The 19,055-nt window shown below is 42.9% G+C and overlaps 1 protein-coding gene across 7 annotated transcripts in view; it reads right to left on the bottom strand.

The window, feature by feature from the left end:
• Positions 1–19,055, bottom strand: part of TRIM2 (tripartite motif containing 2) — a 231,841-nt gene that overhangs the window by 41,822 nt on the left and 170,964 nt on the right. For 6 of the 7 annotated variants that reach the window (XM_029609266.1, XM_029609453.1, XM_029609363.1 and 3 more), the window contains 3 exons: positions 18,848–18,999; positions 12,186–12,366; positions 9,952–10,675 (listed from right to left, as the gene is read on the bottom strand). In XM_029609266.1, the coding sequence (XP_029465126.1) occupies positions 9,952–10,675; positions 12,186–12,366; positions 18,848–18,999 (1,057 nt within the window). The remainder of the gene's footprint in view (positions 1–9,951; positions 10,676–12,185; positions 12,367–18,847; positions 19,000–19,055) is intronic. The other variant, XM_029609706.1, reaches the window with a different exon arrangement.

Raw genomic sequence — 19,055 nt, 5'->3', positions numbered from 1 at the left:
TTGTTAGGAACTGGGTATCATTTTGGGGGAGGAAGAGCCTTTTCTGAAATGATGGGCTCCACCTTAACCAGAGTGGCACTAATTTTTAAAAAGAAGATAGCGCAGTTTTTAAACTAGATGATGGAGGAAAACTGACAGTCACTCAGGAGCGCATGGTTCAGAATGATGTACCTTTGAAGGATATTAACAGAACAGGGAAATTAGGGCATCCCAGGACGGAGGTTGCAATAAATGCCAAAGTGGACCAGGTGCTCTTAAGTAAAGAGAAGTCAGATAAGAAAGATTCCAAACTATCTATCAACTGATAAATAGATTGTTAATGCAAATAAGAAACATACTTTGAAATGTCTGCACGCAAATAATAGAAGTCTAAAAAATAAAATGGGAGAGTTAGAGTGTATAGCACTGGATGAAGGGATAGATATAATTGGCATCTCAGAGACCTGGTGGAAGGAGGCTTACCAATGGGACCACTCTGATACCAGGATACAAATTATATCAAAACGATAGGATGGATCAAACTGGTGGAGGGGTGGCACTATATTAGAGAAGGCAAGGAGTCAAACAGCATAAAAGTTCTGCAGGAAATGTTGAATCTTTATGAACAGAAATTCCTGGTGAAAAGGGGAATAAAAGAGCAATAGAGATAAATTACCATTTGCCTGGTCAGAATGAATAAATAAGACAATGAAATGCTAAAAGAAATTAGGGAAGCTAACAAAATCAGCAGCACAGTAATAATGGGTGATTTCAATTACCCCAGTATTGAGTGGGTGAATGTCACATCAGGACATGCTAGAGCGGTAAAGGTTCTAGATGAAATAAATGTCTGCTTCATGGAGCAGTTGGTACAAAACCAACAAGAGGGGAAACTACTTTAGACCCAGGCCTTAGTGGAACACAGGATTTGGGGCAAGAGATAATAGTCTTGGAGCCACTTGGCAACAGTGATCACAACATGATCAAATGTTACTTAATATCTGGAGGGAAGGCACTAAGGAAATTTACGACAACAGAATTTAACTTTCCAAAGGGTGACTGTGAAAATGCGGAAAATGGTTAGGGAAAAAAAAAAAAAGCAAAGGAGCAGTTACAAAGGTTAAGAGTTTAGCTAAGGCATGGATGCTGTTTAAAAACACCATCTTGGAAATCCACACCAGATTTATTCCACGCATTAGAAAAGGCAGTAGGAAGGCTAAACGACTACCGGCATGGTTAAAAGGTGAGGAGAGAGAGAGGCTATAATAGCTTTAAAAACATCTTTCAAGAAATGGAAAAGGGGTCCGAATGAAGAAAACAGAAAACAGAATAAGCACTGGAAAGTCAGATGCAAAGCATTGATAAGGAAGGTAAAGAAAGAATTTGGAAAGAAGCTTGCAGTGGAAGCAAAATCTCATAATAAAACCTCTCTCAGGTACATTCGAAGAAAAATGGCTGCGAGGGAGTCAATTGGACCATTACATGATCAAGGGGTCATTTAGGGATGTCAAGGCCATAGAAGAGAGACTAAATTAATTCTTTGCTTTGGTCTTCATTGAGAAAGATGTAAAAGATACCCATACCAGAAATGATATTCAAATGGGATGATTCAGAGTAACAAACAAATCTCAGTGAACCTGGACGATGTAATAGGGAAAACTGACAACACTAAAGAGTAGCAAATCACCTGGACCGGATGGTATACATCCCAGAGTGCTGAAAGAACTGACAAATGAAACTGCAGACCTGATATTGGTAATTTGTAAACTATCATTAAAATCGTCTATGGTACCTGAAGACTGGAAGTTTACCAATATAATACCACTTTTTAAAAAAGGATCCAGGGGTGATCCAGGGAACTGCAGAACAACGAGTCTGACATCTGTGTGAGGCAAAATGGTAGAGACTATTATAAAGAACAAAATTACTGAACATGTAGATAGACATAGTTTAATGGGACAAAGCCAACATGGATTTAGCCAAGGGAAGTCTTGTCTCATCAATCTGATGCATTATTTGATGGCCTAAATAAAAGTGGATAAAGATGAGCCAGTTGATATAGTGTATCTGGATTTCCAGAAAACATTTGACAAAGTCTCTCATGAGAGACTTCTTAGGAAATAAAAAGTCATGGGATGGGGCAGTGTCCTATTGTGGATTGGGAAGTGGTTAAAAGATAGAAAACAGTGAATAGGGCTAAATGGTAAATTTTTTCAATGGAGAAAGGTGAATAATGGAGTGTTCTAGGACCACTGCTTTTAACATTTTTATAAAAAACCTGGAAAAGGGAATGAGCGAAGTGATCAAATTTGCTGATGATACAAAATCATTCATAATTTTTAAATCACAAGAAGATTATGAGAAATTGCAAGAGAACCTTGCAAAACTGGGAGACTGGGCATGCAAATGGCAAATGAAATTTAATGTGGACAAGTGCAAATGTTGCACTTAGGGAAGAGTAACCCAAATAGCAGATATGTAATGCAAAGTTCCACATTAGGTGTCACCATTCGGGAAAAGGATCAAGGCATCCTTGATAATACGTTGAAATCTTCTGCTCAATGTGCAGTAGCAGCCAAGAAAACAAATAGAATGCTAGGAATTATTAGGCAAAGAATGGATAATAAAACAGAGAATATCATGTTTCTGTATTGCTCTTTGGTGCAACCTCATCTTGAGTACTGTGTGCAGTTCTGGTCTCCACATCTCAAAAAAGATATAGTAAAATTAGAAAAGTTATAGAGAAGGCAACCAAAATGATAAAGGGGATGGAATGATTCCCCTATGAGGAAAGACTAAAGAGGTTAGGTCTCTTCAGCTTGGAGAAGAGACAGATGAGGGGAGACATCATAGAGGTCTTATAAAATAATAAGTAGAATTTAAATCAGTTGTTTGCTCTTTCAAAAAGTACAAAGACTAGGGGACACTCAATGAAGTTACTAGGCGGTACATTTAAAACTAATAAGATAAAATATTGTTTTATTCAATACATAATTAAGCTTTGGAATTTGTTGCCAAAGGATGTGGTAAAAGCTGTTAGTGTAATTACATTTAAAAAAAAAGGTTTGGACAAGTTCCTGAAGGAAAATTCCATAAATCATTATTAAGGCGGAGAGTAGCAAAAATCCCCTGGGATAAGCAGCTTGGAATGTGTATCTATCCCTTAGGATCCTGTTAGGTATCTGTTACCTGGATTGGCTGCTGTTGGAAACAGGGTTTGGGCCTGATGGACCTTTGGTCTGACCTAGTATCGCAATATTAAGATATAAGTGAGTCTCTTCCAGAAAACAAATCTCTAAAATCTACCAAGATCAGTCCCCATTACCTGGAAGAAGTGAAATGGTGGACGTTCATGTGAACTTTATAAAGCTGGTTTTCCATTCTGAGTTTTTATTTTTGTATTTTCCCTTTTCTGCTGTAAGTGTATTGAATGGTAGGTTACCAATATCTTACTGTTACTTTCTGGGGATCTTTTCTGGCAAGGAACTAAGGGAAGTCTCTCAGTTCACCTTGCAGAAGTTGAGACCGTCTTGAGCTAGAAATTTGAAGAGCTGATGCCAGAGAGCGCCTTTTGCAGAGAGCAAGAGGGAGGGTCTGCCTCGGGGGCAACCAGTGCATGCTGAACCTATTGAGGATTTCGCATTTTTATAAACTGCTTGATCCAGCTGGTACAAATACTTGTCAGTTTTATCTTTTAAACTACTGAAACTTGGACTCTCTTTTTATATTATGTCTTGCCTGTTGAACTATTACCGCCACCTTAAGCTGCATCAAGAACTCCGATCACCCTGCACACCTGACTATCGGCTGCCATGCTGGACACAGTAGGCTACCCCGGGTTTGGTAATATGGGCAGACAGGACTGAAAGGGGTATGGCGAGGTGGTCCCTCAAGGACAGGGCTAATGCATACTCACAGGGCACCATGGGGAGGAGCTTGCACTGCCCTGCCAGTGCTGTGCCTGCTCTGTGGTTAAAGAGGGTAATTTTAAAACAGTCCACGTACGCTGAGGTCCGCAGGTACTTTTTCCCCCTCCGCAGAGTTTAGCTACATTTTCAAAATGGATTTTGGCGCATAAATCTGCTTTGAAAATTCACTGATGTGCATGGGATCTAACCACAGCTTCCATGCACAAAGTTACATCTACTGAAGAGCAGGTGTGACTCCATGGGCATGGATTTACATGCACACTTTTAAAAATGGAAGTGTGTGCATTAGTGCAAACCCCCTCCCCCGAGGAAGGATGTGGTTAGTGCAGTTAGTGTAGCTGGGTTCAAAAAAGGTTTGGATAAGTTCTTGGAGGAGAAGTCCATTAACTGCTATTAATCAAGTTTACTTAGGGAATAGCCACTGCTTTTAATTGCATCAGTAGCATGAGATCATCTTAGTGTTTGGGTAATTGCCAGGTTCTTGTGGCCTGGATTGGCTTCTGTTGGAAACAGGATGCTGGGCTTAATGGACCCTTGGTCTGACCTAGCATGGCAATTTCTTATGTTCTTATGTTCTTAAGGCCTTTTTAGTATGCAGATAAGAATGCATATGAAATCGTGTTATGTGCACACTTTTATGCGCATGGCCACGGGGGAGATTTTTGAAGAGCCAATTCCATGTATAAAGCTGGTTTTATGCGCACCAATGCCTTTGAAAATGACCTCTGCCAAGCACATTCATATTTCCAGAACTAGCAGATCTGTGCCAGTCTAGGCCATTAACAGAATGAAGATAATATAAGACGACATTTCAAGGGAAAAAGGAAAAATACTGTTCCAGCCTAAATCTTGTAAAAATATGATTCGCAATATGTGGAGCTTGTCAAAGAGTAAAATAATATATTTAACAAAGCACAAAAAAAGCGAACCCATACTTTGTGCACTGAACCCAGTCAGAAGGAAGGAAAAGGATTACAACTCATGCAGAACTGTGACACAAAAACTCTACCTGTAGGCCTAAAAAAAACCCCCAAAACTTTGCTGTTTCCCTGGTGGAAATCTAAGAAGAAAATTTGCCCCAAGTTGTAAGGCTCTAGGCTTTCATTCCAGGAAAATGTTCCTCCTTTTCTGAGTCGCTCATGGCACAGCAGGACAAACCCGCACCAACGTACTGAAAAATAAAATCAGGACATACCTCCTCAGGACCCTTATCCAGTTCCAAAATAAAACGGACTAGCACGGCAGCCTTAGCTGTCAAATAGCTACTGGGTTTCTCCAGTACTTCAGTCACATTCAGAGAATGGGATTAAACTAAAGGAACCAGTTCTTAAATGCTATGGGCCGGATTTTAAAAGATGTACGTGTGTAACCGGGTTTACCTGTGTGGGGCCTATTTTAAAAAGGCCCGGCGATGCACGCAAGTCCCAGGGCTTGCAAAAAGGGGCGGGGTGGGCCGGTCTGGGGGCAGGCTCCCGGCACAGCGGCCATATTTGCTGCTGTGCCGGGGATCACATTCTGGCAGTCGACCGGCATGCGCAACTTACTTCAGCCCCAGGGCTGAAGTAAGTTTCGAGATAAAAAAAAAAGGAAAAAGTTAGGGGAGAAAGGGCGGGGGAGGTAGGGAACGGGAGAAGGCAGCCTGCGGTTTGGCACGGGCTCGGCACGCACAAGGTGCACAATTGTGCATCCCCTTGCACGTGCCGAACCCCCGATTTTATAAGTTGCGCGCGCCTGCAAGTTATAAAATTGGGCAGACGTGTGCGTGCCAGGTAGCACGCGCACACGTACGCCGCGCTCGCTCCTTTTAAAATCTACCCCTTTGGGAATATTTCTATAATGATTCTTTCACGATAAAAGTGTAGCGCGTGTTGTGTCGATCAGTTAACAAGCTCCTACTTTAATGCAGTCCAATTTTTTTTTTTTTTTTTAGACGGCAGAATGTGGAAAATGTAGAAAGGGTGTGAAGACGCTGAATTCAGTAGCACAAAGGTGCAAACTTTCAGAGAAATCCACAAGGGTAATGCAAAACCTCAAGCAATTCACACCTTAGGTAGGGGAAAAAAAAATACGTATTTGAAAACCTAACCTGAGAAAAACAGTTCTGTAGTGTAGATTCAGAAATGTACTTTTGCATATGCCATTTACTTTAAAATGTTAAGCAATATTTTATCAGCAGGGGCTTCCTCCGAGACCAGTTCCATGCTCCTGCAAACTGACTGAACTCTTTTCGGAAGGGCTAGTACAGCAGCGAGGAAGATTTTATTTTTTTTTTTTTAAATAAAAGTCATTCATAAAGGGCCAGATTTTATAACATCTGTAACATTTATAACCCCCCCCCCCCCCCGACCTTTATCGAAGAAGTTGCACCTGCCTCCGGGCAGGTGTAACTTGCGCGCGCCGGCTCTCCATCCCCTGGCCCAGTGGCTGTTCCGGAGGCCTCGGTCCCGCCCCCGGGCCAGCACCCCCGCCCCCGGAACGCCCATTTTTTCAAGCCCCGGGACTTGCGCCCGCCGCCAAGCCTATGCAAGATAGGCTCGGCGCGCGCAGGGGGAGGCAGGGGTAGGTTTTCGGGGGTTACGCGTGTAACCCTTTGAAAATCTACCCCAAAGTGTCAGAATCAATGTCTTATCAGTTCACCTGAGAGCTACTTGTGAACTACGATCCAGGACTGGCCCAGCAGGATTCATGGCACTCAAGTCCCGGGTAGGAGAATAAAAACAGAGAAGTAATCTCCCAGGAAAGGAACTACCCTGGGCTCACAGGACCAGACTACAAAGCGCATGGAGGCGGCTTCCCAAACCTGTCCTGGGGACCTCGCAGCCAGTCGGGTTTTCAGGATATCCACAATGAATATGCATGAGATAAATTTGCATGTACCGATATCCTGAAAACCCAGCTAGCTGTGGGTCTCCAGGACAGGTTTGGGAAGCCCTGGCCTAATGGTTAAAAGTAGCAGCAGGCTCCTAACCAGGGAAACCACTGCCACTCCTTGTGACCTTGGGTAAGTCACTTTCCCCTCCCTTTCCTCAGGTACACAAACAGAATAGGAGCCCTCTGGGAGCAGGGAAATACCTACAGTACCTGAATGTAATCCACCCTGAAGTGCTGAAAAGCAGAATAGAAATCAAATACATAAATAAAAAGGGGCAGAGGGGGGAAAAAAGTTGGTTTGAGATCCCACCCTTGAGCTGGTTCATGACCTAAGTCATTGAAAGCTTGAACTGCATTTAGGGAAGGGCTTCTGCCAACTCATTAAGGCAGATTTCTGACTATGAGTGACTTTTTCAAAATAAACATCACCAATAACGTTCCCTCTAAATCTGCACCCCCCTGCTCCCCTGTGGGTGGAATCTTTGCGGGCAGTCGAAGCGTCTCTCATTCAAAACTTCGTGTTTTTCTCCATGCAGTAAACATCAGCTACTAAAACGTACACATGAGCAAGAGTAAAACACTGGAAAATAGTGGGTAGGTTTGCATTTAGGGGGTCATTTTTCAAAACAGGAATCCTGCGAGTAAAACAGTTTAAACAGGCAGAAGTGTTTTGTTTTGTTTTTTAATTACTCACCCGACAGGCAGTTAATTGTATGCGAATGTGTCGTGCATAAGTTTACCCTTTCCGAGCAGAGGCATTCCTGGAAGTGGAGATGGGGAGGGGGGATTGTTGCACTTACGTACGGTAGTTTTGAAAGTTCAAAATGCATGCGTGTACACGTTGAGGGGAATTCTGCGTACGCACGCGTCAGGCGTCACTCGCGCAGATACATTTGGCGGGCCAATCTTCCAAGGGAAAACACGGACGTACTTTCCTTTGGACGACCGGTGTAACCTGTGCGCCTGTTTGCCTCATTGTTTGAAATATTACCCACTTAAATTGTTTAGTTTAATTTTAACTTTGGCAAGCGGGCTTACGGCTCTTAGGCAACCAGAGAAATTAAACGCTTCTGACTTTGATGCAGAAATTGCCGGTAAAGCTGCCCTGCCTGTGGCGCTTCTTAAGGTTTTCACAAAAGCACTCGCTGCTCGGTTTTTCAGAAGTACTCTGAACTGCGAGAAAGTAATTTTCCCAGTAAGGAGCATCTTCTACCCAGCATTTGTTAGCGTTGTGCAAGGGTAGGAGCCTCCACAAAAAGGTTGACCCCCCCTATGGTGCGGCAATGACTGTGTTACCATTTTCTTCGGTACTCGGACAGAAAAATAAAAGCTCACCAACCCATGTTCTAGAAGTAAACAGCCTGGATGAAGCACACGGCTCATCCCGAAGTACCGTACGCTCGCAGTTTTTACCAGACACGTGTGCTCAGAACAGGCAGAGCGAATCCATGAAACACGTCACTATTTTGTAAAGTATTAACCTCAGCAGCCAAGGCAGTATCATCACTTTTTTTTAAATTCCTAGTAATAATTCCAAGACTGTAAATTCATATTTACAAAATTAAAAAAAAAAATTTGGTATCAAGATTAAGTTAATGCATTACAAAAAAAACCCCCAAAACCTGACATTTTGGCTTTGACCTGATCCTGAGATTAGTACCTTATAAAAACGTGTTTATGTAATTTGTTTTCCACAAGTTAATCGAAATAAATAAAGCAAAATAAAACAAGGTTCGTCTTGATATGACCCATTGCTCGTTGTGTGAATGATTTCTAGGCATTCCCTTTAAACACCCCCCAGGCTGTACAATGTGAGGGTCTACAAACTGGGATTACCACAAACCTCAGGTTTTAAACCTTTCTTGTCCTCCCTCCTCAAGATGGATATAACAGCACCACCCATTCCCTGAAAGGGGGCTGTCAGCAGAGAAGTACTCCCAGTCTCTAACCTGCGGCCTGACGTAATAAGATGCAAATAAAAAAAAACTTACACCAGATTTCAGTATACATTTTCTACTCACCTACTAAAAGAAGAGTTAATTTCCAAGGCAGTAAACTAGTGGTATTTTGAGATTTTTAAAAAGAAAAAGCATGCTTACCCAAAAAACAGCACATACAAACCATAGTTTGTGCACATAATACACAGCTCATGCTCACTGTTGTGTGCAGAAAACATGGACTTGCATGCATACAAATTGTGCTCCTGAAAACTGAGAGCACAAAACATGGCATTAGGAGCATAAAGGCTACGATCATAAAAGTTGGGTGCACAGAACTCAAGTCTAGGACTCCCCCACCATCACGATGAACTCTAGGTCCAGGGTCACTCTGGGGCACAGACTAATATTAGCCCCAGGCATGCGAGTTATAACTTTACTCCACCTCTTACCAAGAGTTAAATTTCCAGCACCACAAAAAACTTGCACTATGTCTTTAAGGCTGCAATGCATTTCCTTGCCTTGGGGAGTAATAGCTAATGCCTTCATTAACATGGGATTTGTATGCAGAAGTGCTAACAATTACATATATTTCTGTGCACAAAGCTCTTTGGTAAATTGGGAGTAAAGCTGTATGAATAAAAAGATGTGTGCACAACCATGCACTAACTTGCACACAGCCTAGCACACCTTATTGCATCAGGGCCCTGGTTAGCAGGAAGACCTCAAGAGAAAGACAATAACGCTAGCCTTCCTTTTTATGTACCGTTCTCATTTAGGAGGCTGTAACAGATGCATTCACACTGCCCCCTTTCAGATTTCAAATTAGTACATCATTTCTTTTGCACATCTCGTTATTGCCTGTGGTGCACAACACTGGACACCCTTTCAGGACCAATACCGGTAAGTTGTTATGAACTCGGCATTGTAACTGATACTGCACTGAATTTTAGTCCCATGAACGCTACTCCTCCTCAGCAGCAGAGAAAGTTGTTTTCTCTCATTCGGAAGACAACCACAAGAACCTCTAAGGACTTAGTTTTGTATGTGGCAACCAAAGGTTTGAGCCTACTCACTGGGAGGAGGGGTTAACACCTTTCTATTGATCCCTTAAACACATAAAACTGAACTCACATTTTGCTATCAGCTGTGCAGTTCCCAGTTCTGCAGTACGTTAAACAAAAGGCCGAGTATACAGTGGGTTAACAGTGATTGATAGAAGACATGCTCCGTACCTACTCTAAAGATCAAATCATCTTCGATGGGATTTTCTTTCCTTTTCCCAGTGCTGTACATGCTGGCAGGTCTTTTCACAGCCTTCTGCTTTACATGGCCGCTCCCTGGAGACTTAACGCGTTTCTTCACCCCTTCCGTGGTAGGGGAGACGTCTGCAGATTTGATCAGCCTAAGTCTAAATGGGCTGCCTTTTATGTGCTGATCGTAGAGTCTGAGAGAGAGAGTAAATTCCCCTTCTTTCTGAATGGTGTACAAATATTCATAGGTGCCATTTTTATTGTCCAGTATCTCGCCGTCCGCTATGCTGCCGTCGGGAGTGCTCAGTTCAGCGGTGATGTACGCATTCCCAGATTTGCAGAGCTCCCCATCCTTGTCCTTGGTGGTTATGGTGACAGACATGGGCTGCCCGATGACAGTCTGCCTGAGCCCCTCCCCCGTGGCCACCGTTTCAGAAGCCACGGCATTCGTGGTTAAGATCGTGCCCAGGTTGTGGATGGACTTCTTCAGCCCTTCCGTCTCCACTATGAAGTCCAGCTGGTCATTCTCCCGAGGCTGCAGAGGGAAATCCCGCTCAGCCAGCTCGTTCAGCCTGTCGCTCATTTGCTTCTTGACCAGCAAGACCTCAGTTTCGGTGCCGTGACTGAGGGCCTGAGCGGTGAAGCTACTGCAGCTCTTAATGCTCTCCTGTCCTTCCAGTAAAGTGTCCAGCTGGGTCTGAAGAACCTGAGGAGAAACACCTGGTTAGAGTCAAGAGTTTGGCTGATGCCAGCGGATTGTGCCTTGCCCCGCACCATCCAGGGATTAACACTTTACACAAAGGCAGCGAGACAATCCAGAAACATTCAACTGAAGGAAAGCAAGATCTGACTATTTTTCTAGCACAAGTTTCTAATAAAGGAGGTAAATTCCATGGGCGAGAGGAACACATTATCTGTTTTAGAGAGAGCTGCTGAAATGCAAACAATTGCAGTGTGGGGATAGAGGGAGGGTAAAGAGAATAGGAATTCAATTAGCAGCAGATGTGCCTTCATCTCTGTAACCTTTTCTTTAAACAATAAGAAAAGGTTAACTTAAATGGGATATTCAGTAGCACAGCTATGCTGCTGAATATCCATGGACAAACTGCTATGCAGCCAGATAAGTTAAATCCAGCTAAGCCAGACCTGCCATGGGTCTAACGTATCTGCTTAACTTAACCGGAGAAGTCTATATATCAGCATTTATCTTGCTAAGATAAAGGGATAAGTTACCCCCTCTCCTACCTGCCCATAAGATATCCAGCTACTGCTTAGCCGGATAAATATTTACAGCCACTGAACCTAGCAGGATATTCACCGGCTGCCACGTAGCCGGGTAAGTTGTTACTTATGTGGCTAAGTAGTGCTAAATATTGGCCTCCCTATGTCCTGATTCTCTAATATGAATGCATATTTGCAGGAGGAGATCGGAGATGCAATCCTAGAATAACTAATTAGGAGAAGCTAATGCTGGAATCTGGTAGCAAAATTTCAGAACAAAGCTTGAATATGCACAGAAACTATTCTACTTGATCCTTAAGTGATGTACCGTGTGAAAAAAAAAAAATAGGGAGTCAAGCCAACACACACACACACACATAACTGAGTAACAAATGCAGGAGTAGGAGGGCCTGTGTGTGACAGCCAGATGAGACATTCCATTTTGATAGAATTAGCAACACAAACACAACACAACACAAAACTAATCCCGCTTGATGCTTGGAAAACTCCTCACTGGCAAAATTCCTCAATCATTACAGTTTGTTAAAAAAAAAAAAAAGTATTTCTCTCCAGTCAAATCCATCTAAAACACTTCATGTAAAATAGATAAAAAGTAATGTAAGACCGAAGTGAAACGGCAATGAAAACATCTCCACTAAACGCTGTCCAAGTTCTTTTCTAAAACTGATATACGGTACTTGGATTCCACACGCGCCTTTAATACAAGGTTTCTAGGTTCCACCTGTACAGTTGAGTTTACTACTGGCAATCTCATTTCTGCCTTTTAATGTACAGCGCAACAGGGATGAATCAGAAAGATGACTACTCTTGACATCGAACAATATACTGATACAAGGATAGACTGGACCGTACTCTCTTTCCAAGTATCCAGCGGGACACGAGATAAGACAGATAGATCCCGGCACCCATACAGACATTGCACAGGCAAGCACATGCACATCTCTGCACTAAAAGACCACAAACGGGTTTCTTACTTTGTGTTTAAGGCCATAATTCACCTCCAGTTCCATAAGCAGCACGCTCTTTCGCACATTCAGGGTTTTCTGGAGCTCGTCAAAGGTTGAATGGATGTCATCAACAATGCTGGTCTTCTGATTGGCTAACTGATGTATGATTTCAGATATAAACTGAAGCGCAGAATCTATTTCTGGCAACCTGTGGGGGAAAAAAAAAACCCACACACACACACTGAGCTATCAGGTGTGGAATTTGCAAAACTTGGAGGTCCATCTTCAGACAGTCTGTATAAACGCATCCGGCTCATTTTGGAGGTATATTCAATAGTGCAGCTGCACTATTGAATATACCTCCAAAATGAGCCGGATACGTTCAATAGTGCAGCTGCACTATTGAATGTAGCCGGCTATCTTTCTTAAAGTTAGCCAGCAAATCGTAGCCAGCTAAATTTAGGTCAGCTCTGAATATCGAAGTCAGTCAGTTAACTTAGCCACTAACTCGGCTCCTCCCAGTTATGCCCCCACAACACCCCCAACTTAGAATTTAGCAGCATAAGTGCCAAAATATTAATTTAGCCAGCTGAATGCTTCTGAATATGGACTCACTGTGTCTGTGGTTACAAAAACAGCCAATATGTTGTGAAAATGTCACCACGAGATGCCTAGAAGTTGTTTTCTAGGCCAGTACGACCTGGCTCTGTTTTTGCTCTAGCTTTTTTTTTTCTTCTTCATCTTAGACTACTTTTTTTTCCCTTTCTGGTCAGCCTCACTTAGGTCTGGAGTTACCACATTGTTTTTCTGCTTTGACCTACAGTATCAATAGACTCCTTGCCACTTCTTTTCCTTTGTTTAAACCAATGGAAATCACATCCACATTTTAGAAGGGAAAATTTTGCTGCAAACTGAGAAAAATCAGAGAAGTACCCCCCCGCAACTACAGAAACAGACTACGATGGCAGATAAAGATCATATGGCCCATCCAATCTGTCCATCCGTATCTCCTGCTCAGCTATATATCCCTTCCTATCTCTCAGATATTCTCTGTGCTTGTCCCATGCTTTCTTGAATTCTGATACTATCCTAATCTTCACCCCCTCCCCAGGGAAGCTGTTTCGTGCATCTTCAACCCTTTCTATAAAAAGAAACATTTCCTTATCTTACCCTTCTTTCACTATCATATTATGAACCCTTGTTTCAGAATTCCCTTTCCATTAAAAAAGGTTCACTTCCTGTCCCTTTCTTACTTGGAGAATTTAAATGGCTCTATATCATATATCTCCTCTGTCCTTCCTAAACTATAGGATATACACGTTTAGATGTTTAAGTCTGGCTCCATATGCTTTATGATAAATACCATTGACCATTTTAGTAGACACCCACTGGTCCAACTCTATTCAGTTTATATCCTTTTATAGGTACAGTCTCCAGAATTGTATACAGAACTTATACTGAGACATCACCACCTCCTTCTTCCTGATGGCTTTTCCTCTTCCTATTCACCCAAGCATCCTTGCCGCATTTGCGGTTGCCTTGTCTACCTGTTTGGCCACCTTGAAATCATCAGATATGATCATCCCAAATCAGACTCTTATTCCTCTGTGTACAAAAATTCACCTACTAAATTCTATCATTCCTTTGGGTTTTTGCAACTCAAATGCATAACCTTGCATATTTTAGGTTTAAATTTTAGCTACCAAACTCAAGTTTTGCTAGATCCCTCTTGTTTTTCACACTGTCTAGAGTGTCTACCCCGATGCAAATTGTGGTATTATCTGCAAAAATGCAAATCTTTCCTGATAGACCTTTGCAATATCGCTGATGAAAATGCTGAAGGACCAAGTATCCGTCCCCCCTGGAAATTCCCCCTTTCCTTGGAGCGAACTTGTTTACCACTACCCTTTGTCAGCTTCCACTCAACCATATTCCAAATAATTTAGCCAAACTTATTTTGAAGACTTTTTCAGTTAATTCAGACAATGATGAATTCATGAAAGTACATGCAACTTGGTTGGTTTACACTGGGACTTTGTACCTCTGTCCTTTTTGTACAATTTTTATTTTTATATGCATCATGTAACTTTTACAGTAAATGCACGAATGATAAAAGGGGGGGTGAATATGGATTGAATTGTTACGTTTTGGCCCATTTCTACCGTTCCTTCATACTGTGCAAGTTTCCTACATGTATCTCCATGTTGTCCTCAGCAGGATTAAACATTTTCCACCCTTTCCCTGTGGAGTTTTCAAGAGCCCTGCTGCTCCTCCATTCATCCCCTCCCCATCAGAAAAAAAAACCAAAAAAAGCTTTGTAGAGCAGCACTTGTCCACTTGGAACTGCAGCAGGAGCAGGCAGGAGAAGGGGATGGTACAGAGAGACAAGTCTTAGAGAGAGCGTGACAGCTACGGAAGATAAGGGTGGGGAGAAGGTCAGATCCCGAAGTTACCAGGCAGGAGTGGGGAACACACAAAAGGGGCTGGCGTGGTGGGAGTAAGTGGAGGATGCATAGTAAGCTGCTGCCTGAAGCTGTGGTGGTGGTAAAGAATGTAGGACAGGCTGGGAAGAGGGGCAGGAGAGGCACCATCTAAGTACGGCACGAGCAGCGGCAGAACACCTAGCGTGGTAGAACACGGTACTGTACACTGCAGCAGGGGGGCGATTGGCATGAAGGCAGTGATGATGAAATTGCTTTTTCATACAGTGGTGAAGGTGCACACGCATGGTGTGGGCTCCGCACGGCCCTCTCCTCATTCGTGTCTCCTGTGGTACAGTGCAGAGCAGCACTCACTGAATGTGCTGGGTCACATGCAGAGCGGTGGGCCAATAACATTTCAAGAACTGCGGATGAGTGGGAAACCTTTGGTGGTTGCTCCAACACACTCGAGGAGGCAAAGCTTAATGTGTAATGTAAAGGAGGCAGCCATCTGCCTACACAACCAGCATCTCTTGTCTTGGCCTTGCAGTGGGCCATTTCTATAATAAAACCAATTCCTCACTTTAGGAGAATTTGTAGTAGCAGAATTATGATATAAGAATTACTGAGGAGCATAAAGACTGCCATTAATTACAAGTAAGGGCTGTTACCAAGGGGAAAAATGTATAATCTTTTCCTCTTTGGATTCTTAGACAAAGACCGGGTGAAATCAGGCTGAAAGTGTAAGAATGCAGTTATTTCTAAAGATGGCCTGGAGGAAAAATAAACTGCATTATAAACTGTAAAAATGGATCATCATCAGAACATGGTCACTAGACGAGGATATTAACATCGAGGAGGCGGCTGGCATTCCTCACAGTAAATGTCTGTAAATTTCATTGTATTGGTGTTTTACAAAGACAAGTTTGCCGAAACAAGCTTCTCTTCCTCACCGCCGTGGAATAATCCGTTTCCCTTCACAGGGGCACACTTATCAGAAATATCATCACGTGGAGCAAAATGCAGACAGGAGCACTCCGACTGGCTGAACAGGAGTTAATACAAAAAGCTGCTGATGCTCACAGAAAGTTTGTTATAAATATTTCCATATTTACGAATCTAATCCCAGCAACATAAAACCTGCTGCTCCAATCTCTGCTTGCTATCAGCAGAGTGTGGGCCTAGGCTTCGGTTCTACTGATAATCTGATCGGCCTGGCAATTTTACACGTCTTGCCAAATATGGAGAATGATTAAAATAAAAAGGGAAAGGAAAAGTAAAGTAACATTACAGATTACTGAAAATACAATTTAATATTTCTAGTATGCCTTTCACAGCTGCTCAGATGCTTCAGAGTGGATTATAATGTGATAGTTGGGGGGGGACAGAGCTCAGGTTTTGGTGCTGGTCCATATTGTCCCTGGTCAGATTACCATTTCTGGTCTGGTGGCAGGATGCTGTATAAATTCGGAGCCAGAACCATCCACACCATTTCACCAATTCAATCAGAAGATGAGTGAATGAAAGATTTACTGTTGCTATTTTTACGCTAAGGCGACTGAATTGGAATGCTAGCGAAAGATGCAGGAATGGCTAGAAAATCAAGCCGAAGAGCCTATGATTGATGATACTGCTCACACTGCTAATTCGACCCCTTTGTGTGTGCATTACCACTTGTCCAATGTCAGTGCATGTATTTTTCTGTTTAATTGGTTAGGTGTACTGTGCACACATACCATCTCCTTACAGATCAAAGGCAAGGAGCCCCCCTATTAGGAGGAAGGCCATCACGTTGCTGTGAGAGTATCTAGAAATGTGCTTTAAACTGGACAATTCTAAAGCCTAAACAGAAGTCAACCAGGTTTAGAAAGTTGTATAGGAAGAGGATGGTGTTTGCTGCAGGATCTGAGACAATCCAGGTTTCTTCTTAAATTTGTGTAGTTTTAGGATCACTCTAAACCAGTTTTCCAGTTACAATAAAAAAAATGTTTTCCCCTTAATCCCATATCCCCCCACTTCCTTCAGACTCTCAATCCCCTGCAAACCTCCTTTCCCTAACAATATTTACATTTCCTAAAGCCTTAAACTGACAGCTAGAAGCCTAGCCTTTTTATTTTTTACCAATCCAAACATGAGGTAAATGACAAATTTTCTTTAAAATTTCATTTTTTTTTACATTTTTGTCATCCTTGAATTCAGAGCACTTACAAAGAGATGAGCATATGTTTAGTAGCCAGCACTGAATCCTTAGAGGCTGCTGTTACTACTCAGAAGTTTCAAACTTGTGCTAATATACTGTAAGCCTTTTCTGTGTACTAACGTTTCCATTGTTCAATTCATGTCAGAAACTACAAAAAAAAATAAATAAAATTCAAGTGCATATAGAATACAACAGCGATACCCAGCCTTTGTCGCTCAGTGAATCACTTCTGCAGCAAGCCAAGTCTCAAAGAGCCACATATGAAATCTCTGTAAGGTCTCTGTGGTCTCCACTACAATTTCTGTTGATAGAATCACTCAAGTTTCCATGTACCCCAGTTCCAGTCTGGATTGGTGGGAGGTGCCAGTCAGGGAGTATGAAGCCCTCTAGGGAATGCTTATTTGGCCACTAGTTTGGAGAATAGGAAAAAGTGCCTTCAGGATCTTTGAGAGCGAATAAGCTGCAGCGGCTCATCTGCAGAGTGCTGCCTCCAGGACACAGAGGCGGCAGTGCTTCCAGGAGGTTCTCTGGAAACCATGGAGACTGTGAGGATTTGCAGAAACTTCTCTCAGGAAAGAGCTTAAAAATTATAGCTCATGTTCTTCTGCTACTTCATTGACACCATCCTTGATGGACTCAATTTGGCAGCTTGCAGAGAAGACATCTGGCTTTGGGATATGGGGTTTCTTGGGATGGTTTTCATCTTGATTTGAAAAATCCAGATACTCCAGCTAATGGTACAATCAAGGAACTAATAGATGAGCGACACATTGACATCCAGGTAATCTGTCTAAAGACTTGAGGTCTTGGATTGGGAAAAGGTGTTAAGTACTTAGTGCAAGTAGCAGACTCCTTATCATTCACTCGAGGACGGTGACTTTCAAACCAGCACACGTGTGCACATTTGTGCATATACATCAGCTCGCGCCTAGCTTTGAGGCCATTTTATAACATACATGTGCATATGCATGCATGTCATAAAACAGCCTAGCATCACACACACACAAGTGCGCCCAATTTTAAGTGGGTGTACACTTGCTCGCAAACCTCGCTTCTATCAAGTAATTTGGGGATTTTTAAAAGGGGCATGCACCGACGCCATTCCCAGTTTATAAGTTCGTCCCCAGGTCACCAATTAGGAGGGAGATCCTCCAGTCCCCCCAGTTTGATAGCCATCACTCCCCCCCCCCAGGTAGCCCCCAACCCTTAAAACCCCACAGAACTGCCTTACTGAATTTGAGCTAACCCTTTTTGTTTATTGTCTATATCTCAAGTGTTTAGCATTTACTGGACCCCTTTTTTTTGAGTATTTACTTTATTATGTGACAGGGGGCCTCGGCGCACTCCAGGTCGCGTCAGTATTTACGTGCACATCTTAGATTCGCTCCCCAAAACACCCCAATCCCCACCCGGACCGCGCCCCTTTTGGGAAACATTAGATCTCTGCATGTTGCAGGAGATGCGCGCGTTTATCTCGGTGGCTTTTAAAATCTGCTCGGCGTGTGCGAGCCCAACTTCTTCACACATCCCCTCATTAATACGCGTGTTGGGCTTTTAAATTTCACCTCTTAGGCTGCACAGCCCTCCAGGGTAGAGTCCTGTGTCAACTCAGATCTGGCTCACTCTTAAACATCTAAAAAAACTGAAGTGTATTGAAGAGCTCCGGCTTAATGCTTATGGATGAAGTGTATAAAGACTGTGGGTGGGAATTTCTAATTTTTATTTAATTTTATTTTTTTTTTAGTGTGTGCAATCCTCTGCTTTATTTTTTGGAGTAAAGAAACATCTTGGGGAACCTCAAAACCAGTGTTTGGACTGTATTCTTTGAGGAGAAGAAGAGCTACATTGTGACGATCCCTACCAGTAGGACCTAGAGACGTGTGCTTCCCCCCCTATGGCCAAGAAACATCTAGCCCTTTTCAGGTCAATGAGAACAAAAAGGACTACATGTCCTCTTCATTTTAATCTTCCAACCTAAGCATTGGCCTCACTGAGGTTCTTAAAAAGTCACCTGGTAAGCATCACTAGGTATGACAACATTTTGGGGTCAGTGGACCTCACCTACGTACCTCTTGTTGACAGCATCCAGCTGGACCTTCAGTGCGCTCTTGTGCTGCTCCACCACATCTTTGAGAGGAACGGTGGGGTGCTCCGCATGCTCTCCTCCCGTGCAGTCTTGGCACATGGCTGTCTCGCATGACTGGCAGTAAAATTCCATCACCTGGCGCAAGAGATATGCAATGGGAACGAGACACGGTTAAGGCCCTATAGCACCGC

The sequence above is a fragment of the Rhinatrema bivittatum genome, chromosome 1 (assembly GCF_901001135.1).
Source record: "Rhinatrema bivittatum chromosome 1, aRhiBiv1.1, whole genome shotgun sequence".
Taxonomy (NCBI): Eukaryota; Metazoa; Chordata; class Amphibia; order Gymnophiona; family Rhinatrematidae; genus Rhinatrema; species Rhinatrema bivittatum.
Note: the sequence above shows the minus strand (reverse complement) of the source record. Positions and strands in the feature narration are given on the sequence as shown.